Here is a 27,872-nt window from a genome sequence, read left to right as displayed (position 1 = left end):
TATATATTTCTTTGAGCGCTGAAAGGAAAGTCATTGGGGTGGAAATTAATATTGAGCGGGAGCATTCAAGGGACAGTATCGTATTTGGCACCTGTTGTATCTCCTGCTTAATACTTAGCACAAAGAAAGATGCAGCGGTTGTTGGAGGCCCATCATCTCAGATCCAGTTGATCACTGTAGGAGTTCCTCAGGGATATGTTCTACGTCCTATTATCATCAGTTGTTTCATTAATGATGTTCTGTCCAACATAAGGTCAGAAGAGGGGATATTTCCGTTAATTACATTCGAAGAAGTCCATGCCTGCATGTAGCAAGACCTGGACAACATTTAATCTTGGGCTAATAATTGGCAAGTAACATGCACGCCACACAAGTGCCGGGCAATGTCCATCCCCAACAAGAGAGAACCTAAACTTTTCCCCTTTCCATTTAATGGCATTACCATTGCTGAATCCCTCACCATCAACATTCTGGGACTTAGCAGTGACCAGAAACTTAACTTGACCACAATACAAATACAATGGCTACAAGAGTAGGTCAGAGGCTGGGAATTCTGCAGCACATGACTCACCTCCTCACTCTCCAAAGGCTGTCCATCATCTACAAGACTCAAGTCAGTAGTGTGATGGAATAATTTCACTTGTTTGGATGAGTGTGGGCCCAACAACACAAAATACATCATCCAGGGCAAAGCAGTCTGCCTATTTGGCACCTCGTCCACCACCTTAAACATCCATTCCTTCCAACATTGGTGCACAGTGGCAGCAGTGTGCACCATGTAAATGATGCGCTGCAGCAGCTTGTCCAGCCACCTTCTGACAGCACTTTCCAAACTGTGACCTCTACCACCTAGAAAGACTAGGTCAGTAGAACAACATGACCTGCAGGTTCCCTTCCAAGTCGCACACCATCCTGACTTGAAAATTTATCGCCATTCCTTCACCATCACTGGGTCTGAAACTTGCAACACCCTTCCTAACAACCCTGTGGGTATACCTACACCACATAGAGTGCAGCAGTTTAATAAGGCAGTTCACCATCACCTTCCAAAGGGCAATTGAAATGGGCAAAAGATGCTGGCCTTGCAGTGACACTCACATACCAGGGACTAATAAAAAAAATTACATTCAATGACTAAGTTTAGCCTATATGATATTAGCTGACACCATGTGCCTTCTGGAAAGGAAATGAATGCAACTTTCAATTGTGAAATTTTATGGTAAAGGGACAATTGTTAATCCTGTGGCATGCTATTCCTGTTGGCAGCATGCATAAAGATGTACACAGGATACATGCCTGCCATTGGAAACTGTTTTGAGCTTAAGTAAAGAATTGGGAGAAAGCCTGAATTGTAATAAGTACCCTACTGACAAAAACAAATCCACGCTGACACCATTGAAAATGTTTGTTTTTAAAAATTATAATATATGGTTCACAATGTTGCATAAAGCAGTAGCACATTTGGGTTGTTTCTAAGAGTGAAGCTTAATCACTTTATGACATTACCGAATGTTTTGTGATCTATTTATGTAATATGTACAGTTTCTTTATGGCTATCCCTAACTTATGATTCAGATATTTGCCTAAGTGTTTTCATAATTGCAAGTTTCACAACATGCTGTTCCTGTTTGTACTCTCTTTAGATAATTTTTAAAATTAAGACTAGACAATTACTTAGCTACTTGATGTTTTCATACAGATGCAAGAAAGGGAAGAGAGGAAAAGAAAAGAAAAGGAAGAAAAGGAGAGATACGATGCAAAACTTGAAGAGGAAATGAGAATTTACAATCCATGGGGAAGAGGAGGAGGTGGTGCACCTCTCAGGGATGCAGAAGGAAATTTGCTAAGTACGATTTTTAATTTTTTTTGATACAATTTTGTGCTGTACAAGCTAAGGCATATAATTGTGACGCATCAATATACTTGACCATTTTGTACATATGTCCCAGCATTGATCAGTCTTAAATTGGGTGTAGCTTAAATCAAAATGAGAATGAAGTTGCTAGTAGTTTTCCAACAACATGCCTTAACCTCAATAGGAGAAGAATTCTGCATAATTTTGAATTCCAGCAACATGTTGCTCTGAGTGAAGCTGCCTAATTAAATAGCATTTTTGCTGAATTATATACAAACGTGTAGGCTTGCACCCATGAAAAAATGGGGTAAAGCTTCCCATTTGTATTTTATATAACTGAATAGAGGCTTTTATTCCACCAGGTTGGACTGGATTTAACTCCAGATTCAAGAGGTGAAATTAGAGAGCTCCATTATTAATTCTCCAATTGTGTTTTACTATGTTCTGAAATACATTTATTTTTCATGTTTGATGTTACCATGCAGCTGATCTGAAGAAAATGCATAAACAAAATGAAGATGCCTACAGGGACTATCCTCATCAAGGAAATCAGGATTCCAGAGCTGTGGGATCTCTTAATCTGAATTTAGCCAGGCCCAATGCTAATGCACCTCAAGAGAAAACCCAAGGTAATTTCATTTGCTAATAAATATTGAAAACAAATGTGAATGTAAGAGATTCACATGCTGTGGTATGGATAACTCCCTTTTTAATTCCCAAATATTGGCTATCTCTATTCTATTGTGTTGGTACCAACTGTCTTCGGGGAATAGCAAAAGGAAGCTTTACTTTTAAGATTTTTTGGTGTCATTACTTTGAGGGGTCTCCTTGTCATTCCCGCTTTCAACTGCACCCCAAGAGCATTGGTCGTGTAATGGTGTCTGATTTATTTTATTTTGCCATATCTTTAAGATCAGATTCCAGCACTGTATGCATTAATTGTTGTTGATAAACATGACACACATTTCTGCTGCCTGTTCATCAAACATAATAGTTCATCAGGTTCCATCTACACTGAGCACTTGCTCCAAATATTTGAGCTGTTTTCAATGATGCTGTTGGAGAGAAAATAAAACAGGGCAAGAAAGAAAATGCCACGTTTCACAGTAGGTTTTAACTTCCCTACCTCTGCCACGTTTCCAGATACCACTATCCGAATCATAGATTCAAGTACCACTTTCTTGCATATCATTGATCACCACCACCCACTGTCCATTTTACCTTGTGCAATCCTGGTTGGCAGCACACAAAGCCCTTTCAAGGAAAAGAACAAGATTGTTTCATAGGGTATGTGGAAGTGCTTAGACTATCTTGGCATTGACCATTCTGACATTAGGTTCTGGATTTTAAATGTTTGGTGTACTGGCAGCAAGAGGGTCTGGAAGATTTAGCAGTGCACCTGCAAGTGAATTTTTAACCCAGGCAGTGCATCAGCACCCGACTTATGAGATTCCTGATAATTAGTGTGAGCAGGTTTGGGGACGGTCAGGTTGAGCCTTTTTCAGCTGTAGTGTTTAAAGAGACTCTGCTAGAATGAAGGCTGAAGAATTGCCAGTATTTAACTTTCAACAAACATCATTAAAATGGATTATCTGGTCATTTATCTTGGAACTGATTGAGACCTTGCTGTGCGCCAATTGGCTGCCCTTTTGCCCAAAATTGCAAGAGTGACTACACATCAAAAGTGTGTTTTTGGCTGTGAGATGCATTGGGATATCCTGAGGTCATGAAAGGCAGAATATAAATTCAAGTTGTTCTTCTCTTTTGCACTCCTGAGCCTGCACCCGCCCTCCCCAGCTCACTCACGCCCATGCCCTCCAGCTCGTACCCTCTATCGTTACCTATCAAGTGCGACCATAGACACTTTTCAGTAATCCTTTGCTACCCTGACAGCCATTCATTCTTAATCATGAAATGAACATGACTCATCCTTCCATAGTGCAGCCCATCTAGCTGGCAAATTATTTTCCGAGAGTTGGACAGCTTGGGTTCTGCTCTTAGCTGACCTTAATTCAAAGCCCCGACTGCAATTAACAAAGCCACTGAAGAATACACGGACTCCTTTTTCATCAGTGATATCTCGAGAATGGCTGACAACAAGGCTGACAACACATTGCAAGATATTTCCAACACAACTCTTAGTACATTCTTACATCGGTTATTTCCAGCTGCTTTCTCTATTATTAGCACTGTCTAATGTAGACACTAAATGTCGGCATTCCATTTTATAATTAATTGGCAGATTCCTAAATTGCAATGTTAACAATTCCACACGAAATGCTAACAATAAAAAGTGTTGCTGCTCTTCCTTTGATTTGCCAGATTGTGTTTGACTCAATCCAGTTGCTTGTTATGTTTGTTTAAAAAAAAATTCATGTGTGTTATGTTTGTTTAAAAAAAAATTCAGACAGAATTATCCTGCACTCACTTGAAAAAGGGAACTCATGCTTGAATATGAGGGGTAATTTTACCAGCTCTCATTGCTGTATTTTAGCCACTGCCCCTTTAATCCATGTTCCTTGAGTTTTGCCAGCAGGTTTATTATATGACACTATTAAATGCCTTTTGAAAGTCTGTATGCACAAATCAACCACACTACCCTCATCCATTCTCTGTTATTTCATCAAAGAACTTAAGTTAGACAAATATGAAATAAAGCAGAAATTGCTGGGAAAACTCAATCGGTCTGGCAGCATCTGTAGAGAGATAAAAACAGAGTTAAGGTGTTTCGAGTCCAATGTGACTTTCCTTTGGAACTGAGCATGATTTGCTTTTAACAAATCCATGCTGACTTTCATTTAATTTGTAGTGAGGGCTAGGTTGAAGGATGGCCATCAAATAGTGGTAACGATTGTGGAATGTTTCGTGTTTGGGGATTGAAAAGATAATTCAGGGGAAGCACTTTTCCCTAAGCTGCTCCAAAAGTACCATCAGCCAGAGGCAATGGTGGTTGATATTGCTAATGCTTATTTTCCTCTTCATGCTCCTTGTTCTGCTCCTGCTGTATTGCCCAGGTGCTGATCGGACTTGGTCCTTTAGGATGGCAAAATTATGGAGCACATAGCAGGTGGCCATAAATTTGAATACTTGCTCAGGACAGAACTGCAAAAGTCCTCCCAAATGACCCTGACAGCAAAGATATTGCTTCAACATGCCAATTATCTGTTTGGTAATTCTATTTGTAACGTGTCTTTTGTTATCGGACAGCCTGGTTGAAATAAAGCCAACACCAAGGACTGGCATAGGATGAATTGATCATGACTCGTGACTGTTGGCATTACCGGACATACACCTAAATGACGTGATGCCTGTGAGGCATATAAGCCAGCTGGACGTTGAGGGAGTGGAATCCCTTTTGATTTATATAAATGCCCTGCTGGTGATAGAAGGTGTGCAAGAGAATGTGGGTGCAGCTGCTGGTACCTTGGACCCTGGGGAAGCCTGCCTTGCATGCGAACCCTAGTATTGTCGTCCTGATTTGCTCTGTTGATGGGGCAAGTAATTTGGCTGTTATCCCTGACTTCCCTGATAGAGCAATGGGCTGCAACCTGGGAGATACATTGTGTTGTAACCTGAAACAGCCTGGAAGGAACCGATTGCATAAAAGTTGAGAAACACAGTAATCTTGACAACCGCAGGATAGTTCTTTCCATACTATGGCATAAAGCTCAAGTTGTGGCTGCAGCAGGTGACACAGCTCAGTGACAGTCTCCTTTCTTAAGCGAAGGTGTCGTTTACATTTTTCCTTTGAGATGTCAATCAGCAGACTGAACTGTCAAACCAGCAACTGACCAGTAAGAAATGGAGGAACCTATTAAATAGTGCTTTTGAAGGATTTTCACTGCCTGTTAAACTTGTCCAATAATGCTTGATGAGTCAGGCGCTGGGTCAGCCCAATATCAGAAAGTGGCCATTGCAAATAATGTAGGACCTTTACCTTAATTTTAATAGTTCTGGTGCATGCCCTGGGTGCCTATTGTGTAGCCTAATCCAATATGGTGGGTGGTGTTGCACCTGGCATAAAGGATGGCAGTTATTTGGAACACAACCATCTTTGCCCAAAACATCAATATGGGATTACCTCAGTGTTCTAGGCCCAGCTACATTCACTTGCTTGCTCAATGACCTTTCCTCTATCATAAGGTCAGAAAGGAGGCTGTAGATAGAACAATTAATGTTCATCTCCATTTCCATTCCCAGTCAGGAGTGTGCTGGAATACTTTTTACTTGCCTGGTGAGTGCGGCTCCAGCAATATTCAAGATGCTTGACACCAACCAGGACAAAGCAGCCCAGTTAATCAGCACCCCATCCACCAACTTAAACGTTCACTACCTCCACCACCAGTGCATAGTGGTAGCAGTGTGTACCATATTGAGGATGCACTTCAGAAACTTACCAAGACTCCTTCAATAGCACTTTCTAAACCCACAACCACTACCGCCTAGAAGGACAAGGGCAGCAGATGCATGGGAACATCACCACCTGTAAGTTCCTCTCTAAGCCACACATCATCCTGACTTGGAACCATATTGGCAATACTTCACTGTTGCTGGATCAAAATCCTGAAACTCTCTTCATATCAGCACTGTGGGTGAACTTGCACAAGGTGGATTACAGCGTTTCAAGAAGGTAGCTCACTACCACCTTGAGGGTAATTCACTCCACGTGTTATCAAAAAATGGCTGAAGGCACTGGATACTGCAAAGGCTTTCGGCCCTGACTGTTAAGTACTGAAGGCAGAAAAAGGAGCACCTCTTTCTCCCTCTGCGTCAAAATCCCACATGAACCAAATTCCAGACAACGCACATAGGCATCATTTCCTCTCCATGCATCCCAACAATGCTATTGAATGTCATGGAGAGGTGGTTAGCCCTCCTGTTGGAGATCATTCACACACAGCTCTTGTGTAGCGCAAGTGTTACTGGCCACTTGGCAGCCTGAGCCTGGATGCTGTCCAGTCCTTGTTGCATGCAAACATGGCTGCTTCATTGCGTTTTTCATATCCTTTCAAGGGATTTGAGCATAGCTGGCTACGCGGATTTTCCAGCAATAGTATTGAAGACTTCGGCTCCAGAAGTAGCTCTGCCCCTAGCTAAGCAGTTCCAGCACAACTACAACACTGACATCTACCTGGCGAAGTGGAAAATTGCCCAGGTATGTCCTGTCCTCAAAAAGTAGGACAAAGCCACCCTGTCAGTCTACTCTCGATCATCAGCAAAGTGATGGAAGGTATCGTCGACAGTGCTGTCAACCAGCCCTTACTCGCAATAACCTGCTCACTGACTCTCAATTTGGTTTGCGACAGGGCCACTCAGCTCCTGTCCTCATTACAGCCTTGGTCCAAACATGGACAAAAGAGCTGGACTCCAGAGGTGAGGTGAGAGTGACTGCCCTTGACATCAAAGCAGCATTTGGCCATGTGTGGCATCAAGGAGCCCTAGCAAAACTGAAGTCAATGGGACAAAAGGGGAAAACTCTCCACTGATTGGAGTCTTAGAGGATGGATAGAGGGCCAGTGATGGGTGACATCTTTTGGCAATCTCCACCTATCACTGGCCCTCTATCTTCTCCCCCCCCACCCCCAAACCAGCTTATATTTCACCTCTCTTCTATTTTTCCTTAGTTCTGTTGAAGAGTCATACGGACTCAAAACGTTAACTGTATCCCTCTCTGCAGATGCTGTCAGACTTGCTGAGTTTTTCCAGGTATTTTTATTTTTGTTTTTGCTTTGGACAGTAACATTTGCGCTACACACGTGCTGTGTGATTATGATCTCCAATAAGAAGGCTAACCACCTCTCCATGACATCCGAGAGGAAGTGATGCCTGAGAGAGTTGTCTGGAGTTTGGTTCATGTGGGAATTTGATGCAGAGGGAGAAAGAGGTGCTCCTTTTTCTGCCTTTTCTTGGCCTCCAATAGCTGGTGAATCTTCTTCCTTTTACCTCCAAGCTCGGTGAGTTTGTTAATTTAGCTTTGTATTTAATAATTAATTGACTAAGTAAATAAGTAAGGTTGGACAGACATGGCAGGGATGGTGGTGTACCATGACTACAGAATGTGGGATTTTGTGAAATACACAACAATCCCGGACATCCGTATCTACAGTAAGTGTCTACAGCTTGTGTAACTTTGGCTCAGAGTTGCTGAGCTGGACCCTGAGTTGCAGACATTACTGGACATCAGGGAGGGGGAGCGTTACCTGACACTTTGTTTCAGGAGTCAGTCACACCACTTACGTTAGGCAAAACTTTAGAGTTGATCATGAGGGTGTGATTGAATGCCAGGCAAGTGTGGAGAACAAGTGCATACTGATGTAGGAGCCTCAGCTCCTGATTTTGTCTAACGGTTGCAAGGTGCTTGCTACCTGTGTGTGTGAGAAGAACTGTAGGGAGGATGAGTACACTGACTATGGACTGAATAATACTCGGGTGGGTTGGGGTGGGTGTGGATGGCATGCCCCCACCCCCCAGATAACACATCGATGAGGACCAGACGTGCTCTATGTCAACCCTTCCCACAGTCATACAGTGCTGCAGGGTGGACTAACAAGGGCTGACTGGGACTTCCTCCCCAATGAGGGTTGGAAGTCCTGCTCTCAGGAGCTGCCAGCCAATCTGATTAGCCAGCAGTTCCATCAGTCTTGATAGCGCCAAGAAGGCATCAGTGGCTGCTGATGGGACTATAGGAGAAGAGGAATATCAAGGCCTATGGATCCCTGGAACATGTAAGTCTGGGGTCTTGGGCTGGGAGGATTTTGGGTAGGTTAGGGTGAGGGGTGGGTGGGGGTGAGGGGGTGGGTTTGAGGGAGGGAGCAGGTAGGAAGGTAGTGTGGGGGGGGGCAGGGGGATTCGACCTAAGGAGGGGCCGCCCCTTGATTGGCAAAGGGCAGCCTCCAAAGCGTGACCCTTTGAACATTTGATGTAAAAAAAAATTGGACTTCCCGCTCCTGCCCAGCTGCCCGCGCCAAACATTTTATGACATGAGCTGCTTATTATCAGGGTCAGTTGGCTTGATAACAAGCCTATTTGCCCCTTGCTTATTCATTTAAATATGATGAGTGGTCTGCTGATTTTGGCACCCGTCTGCCCCCTCCCCCCCCCCAAAACTTTATTATGGGAAAGAGCTTGGAGGTGGGCGGGAAGGTGGTGGGATGGTGCCCACTCTATTTTATGTGCCCCCTCCCCCCATGGGAAACATGCCCACCAGGTTCAGCCCCATGGCACAGTGGTGCATGATGCCATTCAAATTGGGGGAGTGAAAAAAAATGTGATCGGAGACAAGTATAGTCAGGGGATAGACACTGTCCTCTGCAGCTGCGGCGAGGAGCTCCAAAGCTCTGTCTTGCTTGCTCAATGCCAGGGTTAAGGACACCTCCTCGCAACTAGGAAGGAACTTGGAGAGGGAGGGGGAGTAATCAGCTGTCGTGATCCAGGTGGGTACCAATGACAAATGTACAACCAGGCACGATGGTCTGTAAGAGAATCTAAAGACTTAGGGTCTAAATTAAAACATAAAATATCAAAGGTAGAATATCTCTGGATTGTTACCTGAGCTACGTGCAGAGCCAAGCAGATTAGGGAATTAAACCCATGGCTCAAAGAGTGGTGCGGGAAGAAGGGGACATTCATAGGACACTGGCATCAATACTCATGAAAAAGTGAGCTATGCCATTGGGATGGACTCCACTTAGATCAGGCCCAGACCAGTATCCTGGCTAATCATATAGCTTGGGCTATGGACAGGGCTTTAAACTAGAAGGGAATGAGGGTAGGGTTCGGGTGAAGGGAGATTTAGAAATCCAAAGAGAACAGTTGAGGCAACGGAACAGTGTAGGGACGTGGGTAAAGACAAGCAGAGTGGGACAGGAAAGGAAAGTTTTTAACCTAAATCGTGCACTAGTGAATAAGGTCATTGAAGGGAATAGAAGTTGTAAAGAGAATTTCATTTTTACCAATTTTATGTGGGATAATGTGAAACGGGCGTGGTGTGTGTGACTAATTTAATTAAACTGAAGATAGTCAAACTGCAAGGTTTAAATTTATTTCACAACCATGGTCCCCTGTTTCTGTAATGGTGCTTAAATTTAAACCATTTACGTCAATTTTGCAACTAGCTCATCTATCTTATTGAGATGGTTTATGCATTCAGATAAAGAACCTTTAGCATTATGTTTTTCTCTGTTACGAATTTTAAATTAAAGGGGCTGGGTGTAAAAGCAGGCATTTTGAAAAGGAGATGAGATCCCAGTAGTTACAGTATGAATGGGATTTTGCATTAGGAGATAAGTGAGGAGAGAATTGTTAGCTGTTGAATTTCAAAGAGACATAACAGGAAGTTTTACAACTGATAAAAATCATTAATAAATAAGGCAAAGTTATTAAGTTTATTTTTCCCGAAAGTGATGGCCATAATGACAACAAAAAAAATTTTTATATTCTTGGAAAGGTGACTTCCAAAAAAAGTTAAAACAATGGGTTTAATGATCTAAGAGGAGAAAATATATTTAAGGTAAGACTGAAAGTTGCAGGTAAGTGGCCATGTGGGATCCTGAATGGTGGGCTGTGCGAAGACAGACCTGTGAAAAGCAGCCTCGAGCCATCCCAGAGAAGTGCTTGCTTGTTCCAGAAAGCAAGGTTTTGTTTTAACCTTGGGTTTCCATTGTCGAGGGAGAGGGAAACCCTGTGAAATACCTCCCTTATAGCAACAGTGGATGCCTTGTAGTAATTACTGAATGTTTAATAGATTAAGGAACTATTTGGACTGTTGCCTGGAAAAGGGGGTTTATTTGGGAGACAAACTAAGCAGAAATCTGTTGGGAAATGTTGTAAGATTAAATTTAACTGTGTAACTGTAATTTTGTGTTTAAATTTTCTTTTCCTTTGCTAATAAATGTTTTAATATTTAAAATCTCCAAAAGTGGTAGTGGAATCTTTATATCTGAGTTCAGTGCACATACCTTCTCGTAATAAAATACAAATTGCAAATCATTGTGATAGCTTGGCCAAGTTTCCCTTTGGGATTTGGCCAGCTCAGCAATTACCACCTGCCGTATCATAAAGTGAAAAAAAAAATCAAAGCTTCTTTATCTGAATGCACAAAGCATCTCAATAAGGTAGATGAACTAGTGGCACAAATAGATCTAAATAGTTTAGATTTGATCACCATCACAGAAACATAGTTACAATATTTGTGAAATAAATATTCCAGGGTATACAATATTTTGGAAAGAAGACAGAATGGCAAAGGAGGAGGGGTAGTCCTGATAGTGAAGGATGACATAAGGACATTCGTGAGAAAGGGTCTGGCATCAGAAGATCATGAAGTAGAATCAATATGGGTGAAAACTAGGAATTGCGATGTTGGGGTTCCCCGTTTTCCTCAGAGACCCTCCCCACACTCAAGTTTGTGACACCAGTTGCATAAGTGTATGGCTTGAACAGAATGACCAGCAAGCTAAATCTCTTCTGATAATTCACAATTGCTTTATTGAATCACCCACAAACCCACAGTACAAAACCCAAAATTTAAAACAACCTATTCCCATTATCTGATACAAAGTCACCAAGACTTGTTTAAAACTTACAAAAACACAGGCAAAACATCACCTCTGTCCTGAGACCTTAGGAAACAAAATCCTCAGACCAAACACAGTTAAATTTAATCTTACAACATTTCCCAACAGATTTCTGCTTAGTTTGTCTCCCAAATAAACCCCCTTTTCCAGGCAACAGTCCAAATAGTTCCTTAATCTATTAAACATTCAGTAATTACTACGAGGCATCCACTGTTGCTATAAGGGAGGTATTTCACAGGGTTTCCCTCTCCCTCGACAATGGAAACCCAAGGTTAAAACAAAACCTTGCTTTCTGAACAAGCAAACACTTCTCTGGGATGGCTCGAGGCTGCTTTTCACAGGTCTGTCTTCGCACAGCCCACCATTCAGGATCCCACATGGCCACTTACCTGCAACTTTCAGTCTTACCTTAAATATATTTTTGATTTGGCTGAAACTTACAATCCTCAACATGACTGGTCTGTCCAGTGTTGAGCGTAGGCCTGAGTCAAGGTGACCAAACTCGACCCGTCTTCTGACTACAGTCCAAAACCTTCAGGCCAGTATCACCACGATATGGCGGAAAACACTTATGATCCCCAACAAGGCTGATCTTTTTGGTGAGAACTGTAGGTTTGCGAGCCAGGTTGACCCTTCCTGACTCCTCTCCTTGACTGTAGCCCAGATGCTCAGATCTGCTCTGCTTTTATAATAATTTAACTCAGATATGCCAAAACATATTTCCTATTGTTCCAATGTCCATTAGTTGATTCCATGCAAAGTCCAGACAAATGTCATCAGCCCCTGCTGGTTGAAACAATACAGGGTTTTCCATGGAATATGTAACCAGATGAATATTATCAGTTCCCATTAAATGAGCAATTCTTCTGTTGTTTGAGGTGGCACAATAACTGCACCTGGCTCCAAAGTTAGAGGGTTTGAATGACCCTGTTCCAGTACTATTGTCTGTTGGGTGGTTGAATAATTCATTGAGTGTTTGTATTGATGATATTTCCTTTGTGCCATTGTATTGGGTAATCAACTTCTTGATCATGTTAGTTCAATATCCAAATCCTTTTGATGAGTCAGTGTTTTTACTAAATGTCTGAATTAACCCCTTTGCTTCCCAGCCCTGTACTGCTGACTGCAGCTTATCTTTTTTTTAAATTTCTAGTTCCAATCACGAGGTCAAACTTGTCCATGGGTTTGAAATTATGTTCCATAAATTTCTCAGTTGGAGGGAATTTCGATTCTACAGCGAGAATCAGAAAACATTGATAAGGGTATTTTATAGGCCCCACAACAGTAGTTATACCATTGGACAGGGCATGAAACAAAAAATTATTGGAGCCTGTAACAAAGTAATTTAATAATAATGGGGACTTTAATCTTCATATGGACTGGGACAATCAAATTGCTAAGAGTGGTCTAGAAGATTTCATTGAATGCTTTTCTGACAGTTTCCTGGAGCAATGTGTTGTGGGACTGACTAGGGATAAAGCTATCTTAAGCCTACTATTGTGTTAAAGCATCATTTACAGTACATGGTACCCATCAAGTCCATGCCCACCCCCTGCAGAACAATCCAGTCAGTCCCACTCTGTCCCTGTCACCTTGCAAGTTTATTTCCTTCAAGTTTCGATCCAATTTCCTTTTGATACCATTGATTGTTTCCCTATCCAGCACTCTAGTGGGTAATGAGTCCTAGGTCATTACTGCTTGCTGCGTAAAAACATTCCTCCTCACATTCTCCCTGCATCTCCTGCCCAGAATCTTAAATCTGTGACCTCAGGCCCTTGTACAATCAGCTAATGGGACGAATCTTTCCATGTCAACATTTAAGTCTGTCATCATATATATCTCTATCAAATGTCCCCTCAATGTCACTCTCACATCACCTTGGGAGTTCAGCTCTTTTGTCCATGTTTGAACCAAGGCTATAATGAGTCAGGAGCTGAGTGGTCCTGACTGAACCCAAACTGGGCATCAGTGAGCAGTTATTGTTAAGCAAGTGCTGCTTGATAGTACTGTTGATGACCCCTTCCATTACTTTACTAACGATGGAGAGTAGACTGATGGTTGGGTTGTATTTGTCCTGCTTGAGCCTCCAAGGAGGCTCCACAAATATCCCCATCTTCAATGATGGTGGAGCCCAGCATATCAGTGCAAAAGATAAAGCTGGAGCATTTGTAACAATATTCAGCCAGAAGTGCTAAGTGAATGGTCCATCTCGGCCTCCTCCAGAGGTCCCCAGAATCACAGATGTCAGTCTTCAGCAAATTCAATTCACTCCATGTAATATCAAGAAAGGGCTGAAGGCTCTGGATACTGCAAAGGCTAATTTCCTAATGCCTAATATTCCAGCAATAGTACTGAAGACTTGTGCTCCAGAATTTGCCACGCTCCTAGCTAAGCTGTTCCAGTTCTGCTGCAACACTGACTTCTACCCAGCTATGTGGAAAATTGCCCAGGTATGTCTTGTACACAAAAAGCAGGACAAATACAACCGACCCTCAGTCTACTCTCCATCGTTAGTAAAGTAATGGAAGGGGTCATCAACAGTGCTATCAAGCAGCACCTGCTTAGCAATAACTGCTCACTGACACCCAGTTTGGGTTCAGTCAGGGCCACTCAGCTCCTGACCTCATTACAGCCTTGGTTCAAACATGGGCAAAAGAGCTGAACTCCCGAGGTGAGGTGAGAGTGACTGCCCTTGCCATCAAGGCTGCATTTGACTGGGTTTGGCATCAAGGAGCCCTAGTAAAATTGGGAATCAGTAGGATAACTCTCCATTGGTTGGAGTCATACTCAGCACAAAGGAAGATGGTTGTGGTAGTTGGAGGTCAGTTATCTCAGCTCCAAGACAGCAGTGTAGGAGTTCCCCTGGGTAGTGTCTGATGATACAAAGCCAGGTGCAAAGGTAAGCTGTGGGGTGCTCTCTACTTTACTACCTTATAATCTTCTAGACTCAACATTGAATTTAACAATTCAGGCTAATTTCTGCTCCAATTTTGTTTCCATTATCTTTGCAGATTTCAGTTTTGCTCTTGGTCGTTTTCTGTCTTGCTTTTGCTTTTGGACAGCAGCTGTCCATCATTCTGCTGTTCACACCACCTCTAGACACGCTAAAATAAACGCAAAATACTGTGGATACTGGAGGTCTGAAATAAAAACAAAGTGCTGGGAAAAACTCAGCAGGTCTACCAGCATTTGTGGAGAGAGAAACAGAGTTAACATTTTGACTCCAATATGACTCTTCTTCGAAATTGAAGAGAGGTATAGATGTGATGAGTTTTGTGCTGTTGAAAAAGAGGAAAGGATCAGGTGGGGCAAAAGGAAAGGTTAGGGATAGTTTAGAAGGCAGGCAAGATAAAATGCCAAAGATGCCATGGAACCATTACCACTCTGCCTTTTGTTCTGTTTGTCATTTAATCTCCCCTGCCTTTTAACCTATACTTGACCTTCCCTTTTGCTGTACCTGACCTCTTTTACTTCTCTAGACGCACCTTTGGTTTATTTGCTTATCTCACTACCACTCCTTTTGGCCCTGCATCCACCAATTCTTTTGTCATTTAATCTGTTCTGTCTCCCACCCATCACAGAACTTGCCTCTTGTTCTGTTCCACTTGCTTAAAATCTATTACATTACTATTTTTTCGCAGTTCTGATGCGAGGTCATCAACCTGAAACATTAACTCTGTTTCTCACTCCACAGATGCTGCCTAAAGGCTTAGAATTTCCAGAATTTTCTGGTTTTATTTTAAATTTTCTTACATAGTTTTGCTAATTTGGTGATTTCTTTCCTCTGAGCCAGGAAGCTTGGCCTGTGTTTTACCAGCCCTCTGGACATGGGCTGATTTTTTACCAATCCTCTGGAGACAGGCTGGTAAGCTGGAGGGCTCATGAAATGGCGGCAGAAGGTGATGGGAGGGGAGTCCTATGTGTGCCTGCCACCACTGCTCATTTAGTGGCCGGTTAAACCAGTTAGGTGTCCAGTTAAGGGTCACTTCCTGCCCCTGCATGTGGGACGACCATGAGGTAGATGCTTATGGGATCCTGGATTGGCAGGGATTTCATGAAGCTATTAATGTATATAATATTATTGGAGAATATTTTTCTTTTAAAATAGAGGTTTAGTCTGTGGGTGTGTCTTAATTGGATTAAAGCCAGCTAGCTGGGTGCTTTATGTGTACTAGTTTTGATATGTAAGAGAGATAGTGTATTTGCATTTTTTTGAATAGAGCATTCAAGAAGTGGGGCGAAAACTACCACCTAGCGAGCAGATACTAAGCAATATGTTTATATTACCAATAAAATTGGTACTATGAAAAGGATTTTATTGTTAAAAGGTGGAGTTCAAAGAGGCTGGTGATCCAACGAGAATTTACATTCAGTGAGCAGTGCTAGGTATAACTTCAGTTTTGTGTGCGCCGAGCAGAGACAATGTGAGATCAACAGCAGCTGTAAGTCTCCAACTGTCTCCACAGGAACCAAAGTGAAGAGAACCTCATTTTGAATTCGTAGGGTGAAAATACTTTGCCTGGTGTCTGGTTAAGTCTATGGGTTGCTGTTGCCTTAATGGAGATTAGTTTGGGAATTTGTTAAAAGTTCTGCTAGTAATTTGTAGCCATGTGTATATATATTTTAACCTGTATAAATTAATAAAATATTTCATTTAGTTTAATGTAAAAGCTCGAGAACTGGTGGTCTGATTCCTGATTTAGAGTCGCATCTCAAACATAACACTTTAAATTATAGACTATGACAGTTGTTTAAAGTTCCCCTCTGGGATTTTTAAATAACTCAGCTGTACCAACTGCATTGGTCATAACAAGGGTGAGCCCTCCTTTACTGTTGCTCCATGGCCTGTGGAGGGGCCCCTGGTGGCAATTACTGCATCTGTGGCTACTGTGGAGCTTAATCTAGGCTAACATTGGAGCACATCACTGAAAGAGAATTGCATTACTGGAAGTCCAGTAATGAAGGAATAGATTTTTCTTAACCATCACTTTTCAATATTCACCTAACCATGTACTGATGAATAGATCTGTGCCAATTTATAACCTAAGACATGGTTAAACAAAGTGGTTGTTCTGCAGCTATCCTAATTTGAGGAAGGACATCTGAGCATATACCAAATTTGCCACAAATTGGCTAGCTAATTGACAGGTTAAGGCACACATTAGGTTGTAAGGAATAAGGGCTCATCTATTGGAGTGGTCAAAGACAAAGGCTCATGGAAAGTATTTAGAGTCGAAACCAAAAATTGTAACATGGATGTGGGCAGGGAGATCCTTATGTGGTGTCTTACGCGCTGTCCAGAAGCTAACACCAAACATTACTATTTTCTATCATGTTGAAAACTGTGGCACCAAAATGGACAAAAATACTTTACAGATTATAAATATGAATGTGATAGTGTTCAACGATGTGGGCTGCTCTTTGGTTTCAGATGATTACAAAGTCCCCAAGCTTGACTCGTTTGATTTTGGTCAACCCCTTGTTCATTTATTTGTTCAATGCATTGTAACTGCTTCCAGATGTTTTCAAGGTCAGGCAAATTTAGCCATTTAATAATTTTTCTTTTCTGTTTTTGTAGGGTTTACATTTGCAAATACAGCACAGTTTTCCCAAGGAAGTCTTTTCAATGAACCGCAATTTGAAAAAAAAGTTATGGAGCAACTAAAGTACAAAGAATATCTACGCTTACAAGTAAATGCAGTTGAAGAAATGTTTATTTCTCATTGAACCAATTTATTCTTTTCAGCTTCTCCAGGCTTCAAACTATAGTTGTTCTGCTTTATGGAAAATGGACATGTAGTCAATGATATTCTCTGACAGTTACACACTAGGTTAAGAGAAGTTGAGTAGAATATAAGCTTCAAAATCATTTTTCTTATGAATTTTCTTCCCTCTTCATTCCTGAAGACCTCAACTCCTCTCTGAATTACAGATCTATAGTTGTCAGTTGCCGTCAGTACTTGATGCAAGTGGTTTTTGTCCCAATTTGAATGTTGAGTGAGAGTTTTGACATACAATTCAAGCATGATGCACTTCAGAACCAAACACAATCCTGATTTTAAAGTGCATACTCAGACTGTGGGTCATGAGACAGCGACCAGGAGATAGAATCCAGGCTGATATTTTTTGTTTTGCTCTCCTCCTAACTCAATGGTGCTGAGGTTAATATTACTGCCTACATTGCTGCTTTTGTTATTTAACACATCACAAACCAGGAATTCGGACTGAGATGTTTTTGATCCATGTGGTTCAACTAAATGTTGATAATCTTATGGTGTCAAAATATGGCTTAGTTTTTTCAATAACTTCATGCTAGTAGTAAGTAGCAAGATGGAATATTAATCAATGAATGAAATCACAGATTAATGGGCTATTGGGGATTTTCATTCATTCCTGCGGTTATAGAGTTATGGCAAGATCTTGGGCAAACACTCCTATATTTATCTCTTCCTTTCCACATGAGGTGTAAAGTCTTCCACAATGAAATTATTTGTTGCAAGTATTAAGGGATTCACATAGCTTATTGCTGTGTAGTTGCTTAATTTTGGTCTTGGCTTCAGAACAGATTTTGATCTGGCTTTTCGCAGTACTAAATACAGCATTTATTTTCCACAAATTATGCACACAATTTCAAACAGAATTGTTTATTAAATATTAAGTACACTTTCATCCTTTGAGTGTGATGTAATGCTACTAAGTCATTCCGAGTTGCCATTGCTGCGGCTTCTGCCTAGTGCTTCTGCTGGTTGGTGATGTTGGTATAGGAATATCCTAAAGCACATTGTTACATGAAAAAGCCTCGCAGGTGCCCTGTTGTGTTCCTTTTCTGCTGCAAAGTGGGACATTTGAGTTCATAAGATTCTGATGAATCCACTAGATTCTTGTGAACTGAAACTCCTTTCACCAAAAATTCCAGTTTACTGGCTATCGTCTTGATTGCAGATTATTAAACCTCTTGCATTGATAATGACCTACCGTATGTAACCTGACATTTAGATAGAAGTGTACTTAAAATCAAAGAATGAGGAAATCACTACCTACTGTAAATAATTTACCTTTTTCCTGCTTTTTTTAAAATCTCAATTACCAAGCTCTTTCCATTGGACCAAAAACAAATCAGTGAGGATCGATAGTGACTCGGCTAGCTTACTCTAAATCAAGACGGTAATGTTGCGAAATAGCATGATGACTGCTCCAAGAGGATGCGTTAAAGATAGTCTGCTATGAATTTGGCTTTGACTCAAAAATTTATCTGTACAAAAGTCAAGTTAGCTCCAATGTTCTCTTGTGATTTTTGCCAGCTAGGGAGTTAGGCAAGGAAATGTAGAGCAAATTCTAATTTGCTAATCCCTGTTTAATTATGTATTTACCTAACACGTTTGTTTCACAAGAAATAAATAACTTTAGACTGATGAAAGTTTACATTGTAAGTTAATGCCATATATATGTCTACCAAATGCTACTTTTTGGGTGAAGTATGAAGAGGTGTTAGAACTGTAATACAGTGCAAACTTGACTGCTCACATAGTAACTATCCTAATACCTCTGATTGCTAATGAAGATTTTTGAACATTATCTGAACAACAGGAGTTGGGGTTTCCAGCATTTTTGCAACAGATTAGTCTGGCTGCCTCTGAGGAGGTGGTGGCATATGATATTGTCACTGGACTAGTAATCCAGAGACCCAGGGTAATGCCCTGAGGACCTAGGTTAAATTGAATAAAAATCTGTAAATAAAAGTCTAGTGATGACCATGAAACCATTGTTGATTGTTGTAAAAATCCCATCTGGTTCACTATTATCCTTTAGGGAAGGAAATCTGCTGTCCTTACCTGGTCTGGCCTACATATGACTGCAGACCCACAGAAACGTGGTTGACTTTTAAATGCCCTCTGAAATGGCCTAGCAAGCCACTCAGTTGTATCATACTGCTAGAAAGAGAAAAAGGAAAGGAACTGGACGAACCACCCAGCATCGACCTAGGCACTGGAAACAATGGAAAACTCAGCCCTGACAACCCTGCAAAGTCCTTCATATTAACCTCTGGGGGCTAATGCCAAAATTGGGAGAGCTGTCTTGCAGACTAGTCAAGCAATGGCTTGACATAGTCATACTCACAGAATCATACCTTGCAGATAATGTTCCAGACACTACCGTCACCGTACCTGGGTATGTCCTGCTCTACTGGCAGGACAGACACAGTAGAGGTGGCGGCACCTCTGGTATACAGTCAGGAGGGACTTCTCCTGGGAGTCCTCAACATCAACTCTCATGGCATCAGGTCAGACGTGGGCAAGGAAACCTCCTACTGATCACCACTTGCCACCTCCTGCCCCCAGCCAATGAATCAGCACTCCCCCATGTTGAACATCATTTGGAGGAAGCACTGAGGGTGGCAAGGGTGCAGAATGTACCCTTGGTCGGGGGCTTCAATATCCATCGCCAAGAGTGACTTGGTAGCACCATTACAGACCGAGCTGGCCAAGTCCAAAAGAACATAGCTGCCAGACTGGGTCTGCGGCAGGTGGTGAGGGAACCAAAGAGAGCGAAAAACATACTTGACCTCATCCTCAGCATCCTGCCTGCCACAGATGCATCTGTCCATGATAGTATCGGTAGGAGTCACAACTGCACAGTCCTTGTGGGGATGAAGTCCCATCTCCATTGAGGATACCCTCCATCAAGTTGTGTGGCACTACCAGCGTGCTAAATCTGATACATTTCGAACAGATCGAGCAACTCAAGACTGGACAACCATGAGGCACTGTGGGCCATCATCAGCAGCAGAATTGCTCTCAACCTCAATCTGTAACCTCATAGCTGGCTTGTTGCCCACTCTACCATTACCACCAAGCCGGGGATCAAGCCTTGTTAAATGAAGATTGCAGAGGGGGGCATGGCAGGAGCAGCACCAGGCAGACCTGAAAATGAGGTGTCAACCTGGTGAAGCTATAACACAGGACTACTTGCATGCCAGACAGCATAAGGAACAAGTGATTAAACAGAGCTAAGCAATCCCACAAACAAAGGATCAGACCTAAGTTCTGCAGTCCTGCCACATCCAGTCGTGACTGGTGGTGGACAATTAAACAACTCAGTGGAAGAGGAGGCTCCACAAATACCCCCATCTTTAATGATGGGGGAGCCCAGCACATCAGTGCAAAAGACTGGCTGAAGTTTGCTGCAAATGCTTCAGCCCTGAGTGTGGCATGAAGGAGCCCTGACAAAACTGGAGTCATTGGGAATCCGGGGAAACTCTGCTTGGAGTCATACCTGGCACAAAGTAAGATGGTTGCGGTTGCTGGAGGTCAATTATCTCATTTCCAGAACACCACTGCAGGTATTCCTCAGGGTAGTGTCCTGGACCCAACCATCTTCAGCTGCGTCATCAGTGACCTACCTTCCATCGTAAGGGATGTTCACTGATGGCGCACTGATCAGCACCATTCGCAGCTCTTCAGATACTGAAGCAGTCCATATCCAAATGCAGCAAGACCTGGATAATATCTAGGCTTCGGCTGACAAGTGTCAAGGAACATTCTCACCACACAAGTGCCAGTAAATGACCATCTCCAACAGGAAAAAATCTAACCTTCGTCCCTTGACATTGAATGGCATTGCCATCACTGAACCCCCATGCTGAACTATCAACATCCTGAGGGTTACCATTGACCAGAAACTGAACTGGACTAGCCATTTGGCTAACCACTAGGTCAAAAGCTAGGAACACTGACAAATAACTCACTTCCTGACTCCCCAAAGCCTGTCCACCATCTGCAAGGCGTAAATCAGGAGTGTGATGGAATATTCCCCACATGTCTGGATGAGTGCAGCTCCAACAACACTTGAAGCTTGACACCATCCAGGACAAAGCAGCCTGCTGGATTGGCATCCCATCCACAAACATTCATTCCCTTCACCATCGATGCACAGTGGCAACAGTGTGTACCATCTACAAGATGCTTTGCAGCAACTCACCAAGGCTCCTTAGACAGCACCTTGCAAACATATGACCGCGACTATCTAGAAGGCCAAGGCCTGCAGATAGATGGGAACACCACCACCTGGAAGTTCCCCTCCAAGCCACTCACCACCTTGCACTGGAAATATGTTAATAAAAACAAAAAACTGCGGATGCTGGAAATCCAAAACAAAAACAGAACCACCTGGAAAAACCCAGCAGGTTCAGCAGCATCGGCGGAGAAGAAAAGAGCTGATGCCCCGAGTCCTCATGACCCCTCGACAGAACTGGAAATATATTGCCATTCCTTTATTGTCGCTGAGTCAAGGTCCTGGAACTCCCTCCCTAACAGCACTGTGGGGTGTACTTACACTGCATGGACTGCAGCGGTTTAAGAAGGCAGCTCACCACCACCTTCTCGAGGGCAACTAGGGATGGGCAATAAATGCTGACCTGGCCGACGACACCCACATCCCATGAATGAATTAAAAACATGTTTAGCTGGTGATGCAGCAGCTTGTCAGTTGGCGCTCAGCTCCCTCATGCAATGACCATTTTCAGGTAACTGAGTCTGCCATGATGCCTGAATTAAGTAGGCAAAAATATTGCCTTAACTCTCAACATGACAACATGGCTCCAGAGATGAGTACTAAGGCAGACTATAATAATTTGGGGTAAGGGGGATCACAGCTGTCAATTTTTGCTATATGCTGTGGAGGTTCCTAACGTTATGGAAAATAATTGAGATTCTAACATTTCAATTTCTGAAATTGATTACATTCATATACAATCTATGAAAGACCAAAGCTCCTTTGCTACAGTCCTTTATCTGTAAATTAATTTAAGTCTTGAGCACCAAAAATAGAACCTAATGTTTTAGTACCCATGCTAAACTGAACAAGAAATTGAAGATCTGTTTAGTGTGAGGATTTGATGCAGCAAAATTGGAATGACAAGCTAATTTGAAGTTTGAAAATTTCAAGGAACAACACCCTGCAGGATGAATTTTTTCCTCCTCTCAGGGAATATAGGGATTTGAGTAAGAAGCTGCTTTAAACAAAAAAAATTACAAGTGAAGAGCTTTGAATTAGTTTTTAATGTGTTCCAGATTGAAGAGAAGCGACGCAAGGCAGAAGAAGAACGTGAAAAATGTAAACTTGAAGAGCAACAAGAGGAGAAACGTCTAGCTGAACAGAGGGCACGAATTGCAAAAGAGCTTGAAGAAGAGCAAGAAAAGAAACGCCGTAAAGAGGAGGAGGTAGCCTTCTGTTTCAGTTTAAGATATGACTGGACTTTGTTTAATTTGTTCAGTAGTTCTTTGGGGTGGAAGCTAGTTAGTTTTAAAAGGATCTGGTTCCGTTCTGAGCACACATCTCAGGAAAGCTATATTGGCTTTGGAGTGGGAGCAGTGCTGATTCACCAGAATGATTCTTGGGCTAAAAGGGCTATGAGGACAAGATGCATAAAGTAGGCTTGATTTTCATAATTTATAGAAGATTAAGGGCTGATCTAATTGGGTGTTTAAGATGATTAAAACAGTTAGCAGAGAGAAACTATTTCCTCTGGTGGTGGTGTCAGGTGCAAAGGGGCATAACCTTACAAGTAGAATGGCAGAACAAGCTCAAGGGCTTGAATGGCTTGCTGACCTTTGTTAGTGTATTATATATAATATAGGTGTAGATATACAAAACTGTACATATAATGTATATAATGTCATATAGTTGCCCCCATAAAATTCAGATGTGGACCAGGCAGGTCGTTAGCATGGGCACTAGAATATAAATTGGAACTATGCAGAGCAGACCACTTTGAAAAAGCATCAAGTTACTTTGACTACCCAGAAATTTTGATTTAGTCTAAATTTAAGTTTTCTTGACTGCAGTAGCAGTCAAGATAATAACTTGAATTTAGTTATGAGTGGTGAGAGAATGGCTTTCACCATTCACCTCATGCACAGCTGCGCACAGAATTTCAGCAGATCTGGCAGCATAGATCTCCAATTGTAAACCTTGTGTTGGAATTTGGCATCTGCTACATGGGATCTGTGGCATCTTTAAGCAGAGTAAGTAGCAAGAAAGTTATTTAAATTAGATTTAAACATTTTCACAGACAGCAAAGCAGCAAGTTAAAAACAGAAGATAAATTACATATCTTTGTACAGGAAGCAAAGTATAGAGTGACTCATACAAATATGATTAAGTGAAGCATGTAAAAGCAAAGCACTAAGTAGTATAAATTTATGTAAGAAAAAAATCTGCAACGTGATTTTTCTTCTGAGGGAGTGGGACCATTTCCTTGTTAAATTCATTTTTCAGGGCCAGAGAGGTTGCTCAGTAATTACAAATTATGGATTTTTAAAAGCTTAGTTACTCCTGGTTGAACAAGGTTTATGTTCACTTTGCTCTTTAATACAAATATAATCGATTATTATCCCAAGTTCATGTCATTACAGTGATCTCTATGTAGACTCCATTGGTGAAAACTGCAACTGTGCAGCCTGTGAAGGAGCAGGATATCACACTAGACAGCAACCCCCTGATTTGTGCATTTAACTGTGCATATACTATCATCACAAATTGTCAGTTTTACCCAATAATAAGGGCAATGGCCTTGCCGCTATTAGTACAGCAAAATCCAGGTCATTGTTTTGGTAGCTGTGATAAACACTATGCAGTCTTCTCTTTTACTTCATTGAAATCTTTTAGAGGAACAGCATAATTATAGAAGCTAAAAGTTATTAACTAAATGATCAGTGTTTGTTATCCTGGGCATGTTGCTGAAAGAATATCTACATATGAAGTTCAGGAAAGATAGTCTCAAAGACATTGAGACCTGCCTATGAGTGCTAATCTAAAATATGGGGGCTGAAGAATTTGATGGAAGAAGGGTAGAAAAAGCTGAAACAAAAACAGAAAATGCTGGAAAAACTCAGGTCTGGCAGCATCTTTGGAGAGAGAAACAAAGCTAAATGTTCCAAGTCCAATATGACACTTTTTCGGAACTTCGGAAAAAACTGAGATATGCATCTATGCATCAATGTTAATGCAACTTTTTAACCTAAATTTTAATTTAACTGTCCCCTGACCCCTCCACCCCACCAGCAAAGAATTAAAAATGAAGAAATTGCACGGTTGGCCGAAGAACGTCGTAAATTAGCAGAAAGAAAGCGAAAGGAAGAGGAAGAAAAACAGGAGACGATGTTTCGACAGCAACTCAAGAGTGAACAATCAGCAAGGATAGATGAGAAGGTATACTAAATCTTTCTGCTTTAGAATTTTAAAAATCTTCAAGGGCAAAGGAAGTGTATTGAAAGTATTCTGATCTTTTAGAAGTGGGTGATAATTGATAGCAAGATATTTATTGACATTTATTCATAATCTCTTTGCTTTATGTTAATATCAGGGTGGCTTTAGCATTGAAGGAGGAGGATGGCGATTGATAAAGAACAGGCTCCATTTACAGGATCCCCCAATGCAGGCAATACTGCAGTGATCCAAGGATGCTGAAATATCCATAAATATTGCGCCTGAGGAATGTAATACCAGTAGTGTTTCTCAGCTCGTTGGGGAGTGTAATTGGGCAAGTCATAATCAATCTTGAAGACATTGCTAAATTGTTTTCTGAGGTTTCCCAGTTATAGCATGGATGTTGACTGAAACAAAAATTAATAAAGAAAATGTATTCCACATAGTCCTTACTCAGAAAAAGCAAGTTCTGTTGTATCATTGAACTTCAAAACAACTTTGTATGCAGCTACCTGCTATATTTTTTTATTCATTCATGGGATGTGGGTGTCGCTGGATAAGCCAGCATGTATTGCCCATCCCTAATTGTCCTTGGGAAGGTGGTGGTGCGCTGTCTTCTTGAACTGCTGCAGTCCGTATGGCATAGATACACCCACAGTGCTGTTAGGCAGGGAGTTCCAGGATTTTGACTCAACAACAGTGAAAGAACAGCAATATATTTCTGAGTCAGGATGGTGAGTGGCTTTGAGGGGAACTTTCAGGTGATGGTGTTGTCACGTGTCTGCTGCCCTTGTCCTTCTAGATGGTAGTGGTCATGGGTTTGGAAGCTGCTGTGTAAGGAGCCTTGGTGAATTTCTGCAGTGCATCTTGGTAGATGGTACACACTGTTGCCACTGTGTGTTGGTGGTGGAGGGAGTGAATGTTTGTGAATGCGGTGCCAATCAAGCAGGCTGCTTTGTCCTGGATGGTGTCAAGCTTCTTGAGTGTTGTTGGAGCTGCACTCATCCAGTCAAGTGGAGAGTATTCCATCACACTCCTGACTTGTGCCTTGTAGATAGTAGACAGGCTTTGGGGAGTCAGAAGTTGAGTTACTAGTCACTGGATTCCTAGCTTCTGGCCCGCTCTTGTAGCCACAGTAATTTATATGGCTAATGCAGTTCAGTTTCTGGTCATTGGTAAGCCTCAGGATGTTGATTGTTCAGCAGGGAGGTTCAGTGATGGTATTGCCATTGAATGTCAAGGGGTGATGGTTAGATTCTCTCTTGTTGGAGATGGTTATCACCTGGCACTTGTGTGGAACAAATGTTACTTGCCACTTGTTGCCCAAGCTGGGATATTGTCCAGGGCCTTAATCTTCTGGTCGGCGTGCAGTAGGCCCTGCTCGCCGACGCATAAAATGATGCGCGGTGATATCGGGCGTGTGTCCTGATGTCACTGCGCGTCATTCCGATCCTCAGTTCGACGGGCGCACACCAGGGTCAGCTGCGTGCCCACTGAACTATCAAGGGCCTATTAAGGCTATTTAAAAACTAATTGAAGTAATTAACAGGGCTGCCCGTCCAACCTTAAGGTTGGCAGGCAAGCGAAGAGCCCAGGCGGCCTTCGTATTTTTCATGGAACCTCATCCACGGGTGGGATGAGGTTTCATGAAGGCTTTATTAATTTAATAAATTGTTTCATGTGAATTGATAAACATGTTCCACCTCATGTGACAATAAGGGGACACGAGGGGACATGTCTGAATAATTTTATTTCTTTATTTATCAAATTTTTATGACTTTCCTTAATCTCCCTGAGGCATGGAGCTGCCTCAGGAGATTTCTGCGCTCTTTCGTGTGCATGCGTGAAGGAGCGCAGGCCCCGACTCTCCCTCCTCCCCCTGCCTGCACAGGGAGCACTGAGCGCTTCCGGGTGCGCGTCATGCTGGGGCGGGCCTGAATTGGCCTGCCCATTTAAAATGGTGGCATCCAGCTGATCATGGGCGGCGATCAGCTGCGCTCCTGCCCAGCTCGCCCGACAGAGGGAAAATTCTCCCCGAGGTCTTGCTGTATTTGAGCTCCAGTACCTGAGGTGTTGCAAATGGTGCTGAACATTGTGTGATCATCAATGAACATCCCCATTTCTGATCTTATGATGGAAGGAAGGTCAGTGATGCTCTTCCAAATATTGGTGAAATATGGCAACTTTTTTGTAAAAGAAACTCATCCAAGCTGAAGCTATGGATCAACAGGCTTTATCAGTAGAACATGTTCCTGAATGTTTATATCCTCTTTCCAGTGCATGCTCATTTAAGTTTCTATCTGGTCTATCGTGATTCATTTGGTTAGCACTCTCATAATTCCTGCTGCAGCTAGGTGTCAAAGACATAGGTGAACACATGCTCCAACTGACTAAACTCCATTATATTTCACCTCCACTGATATGTAGTTTGAAATGCACTCCAAGAATTATAGGAACATGGGAGTTGAAGTGTGCTATTCAGCTCTAGTGAATTCCTACAGTGCATCTCGTTGATGGTACACACTGCCCTGCTCTGTCATTCGATAAGATCATGGCTGATCTGTTGTGGTCTCATTCCACTTTCATGTCTGTCCCCTCATAATCCTAGACTCTCTTGTCTATCAAAAATCTATCTAATATAGCCTTGAATAAATTCAATGACCCCAGCCTCCACTGTTTACTGGGGAAGAGAATTCCACAGACTAACAACCACTGAGAGAAAAATTACTCCTCATCTCCATCTTAAAAAGGAGACCTCTTACTTTTAAACTGTGTCCCTAGCTTTAGTCTTCCCCCACAAGAGGAACTCCTCACCACCACCACCACCACCACCACCACCTTCGGTATCCATCCTATCAAGTCTCCTCAGGATGTTATATGTTTCCAAAAGATAACTTTTCATTCTTCTTAGCTCCCAATGGGTACAGGGCCGACCTATTCAACATTTCTTTAGGAGATAAAGATAAGTCTTCATCCCAGGAATGAGTCAAATTAACCTTCTCAACTGTTTCTATCTTTTATCAAACAAGGCAACCAAAACTGTACACAGTACTCCAGATGTGATCTAGATAAGGCCCTATGCAGCTGCAGAAAAACTTCCCTGCTTCTATATTCCATTCCTCTTGCAATAAATGCCAACATTCCATTTGCCTTCCTAATCACTTGCTGTACCAACATAATTTAGGTGATTCACGTACCAAGACACCCAGATCCGTCTGTGTCACCAAGTTCTGCAA

At 42.1% G+C, this 27,872-nt stretch overlaps 1 protein-coding gene across 5 annotated transcripts in view; it reads left to right on the top strand.

The window, feature by feature from the left end:
• The window catches only part of LOC121279411 (centrosome and spindle pole-associated protein 1), a 206,425-nt gene that overhangs the window by 121,160 nt on the left and 57,393 nt on the right, over positions 1-27,872 (top strand). For all 5 annotated transcript variants that reach the window (XM_041190634.1, XM_041190635.1, XM_041190633.1 and 2 more), the window contains 5 exons: positions 1,700-1,847; positions 2,341-2,484; positions 17,009-17,121; positions 22,500-22,649; positions 24,493-24,639. In XM_041190634.1, coding sequence (XP_041046568.1) covers positions 1,700-1,847; positions 2,341-2,484; positions 17,009-17,121; positions 22,500-22,649; positions 24,493-24,639 — 702 coding nt within the window. The remainder of the gene's footprint in view (positions 1-1,699; positions 1,848-2,340; positions 2,485-17,008; positions 17,122-22,499; positions 22,650-24,492; positions 24,640-27,872) is intronic.

Source organism: Carcharodon carcharias, chromosome 6, assembly GCF_017639515.1.
Source record: "Carcharodon carcharias isolate sCarCar2 chromosome 6, sCarCar2.pri, whole genome shotgun sequence".
NCBI lineage: Eukaryota > Metazoa > Chordata > Chondrichthyes > Lamniformes > Lamnidae > Carcharodon > Carcharodon carcharias.
Note: the sequence above shows the minus strand (reverse complement) of the source record. Positions and strands in the feature narration are given on the sequence as shown.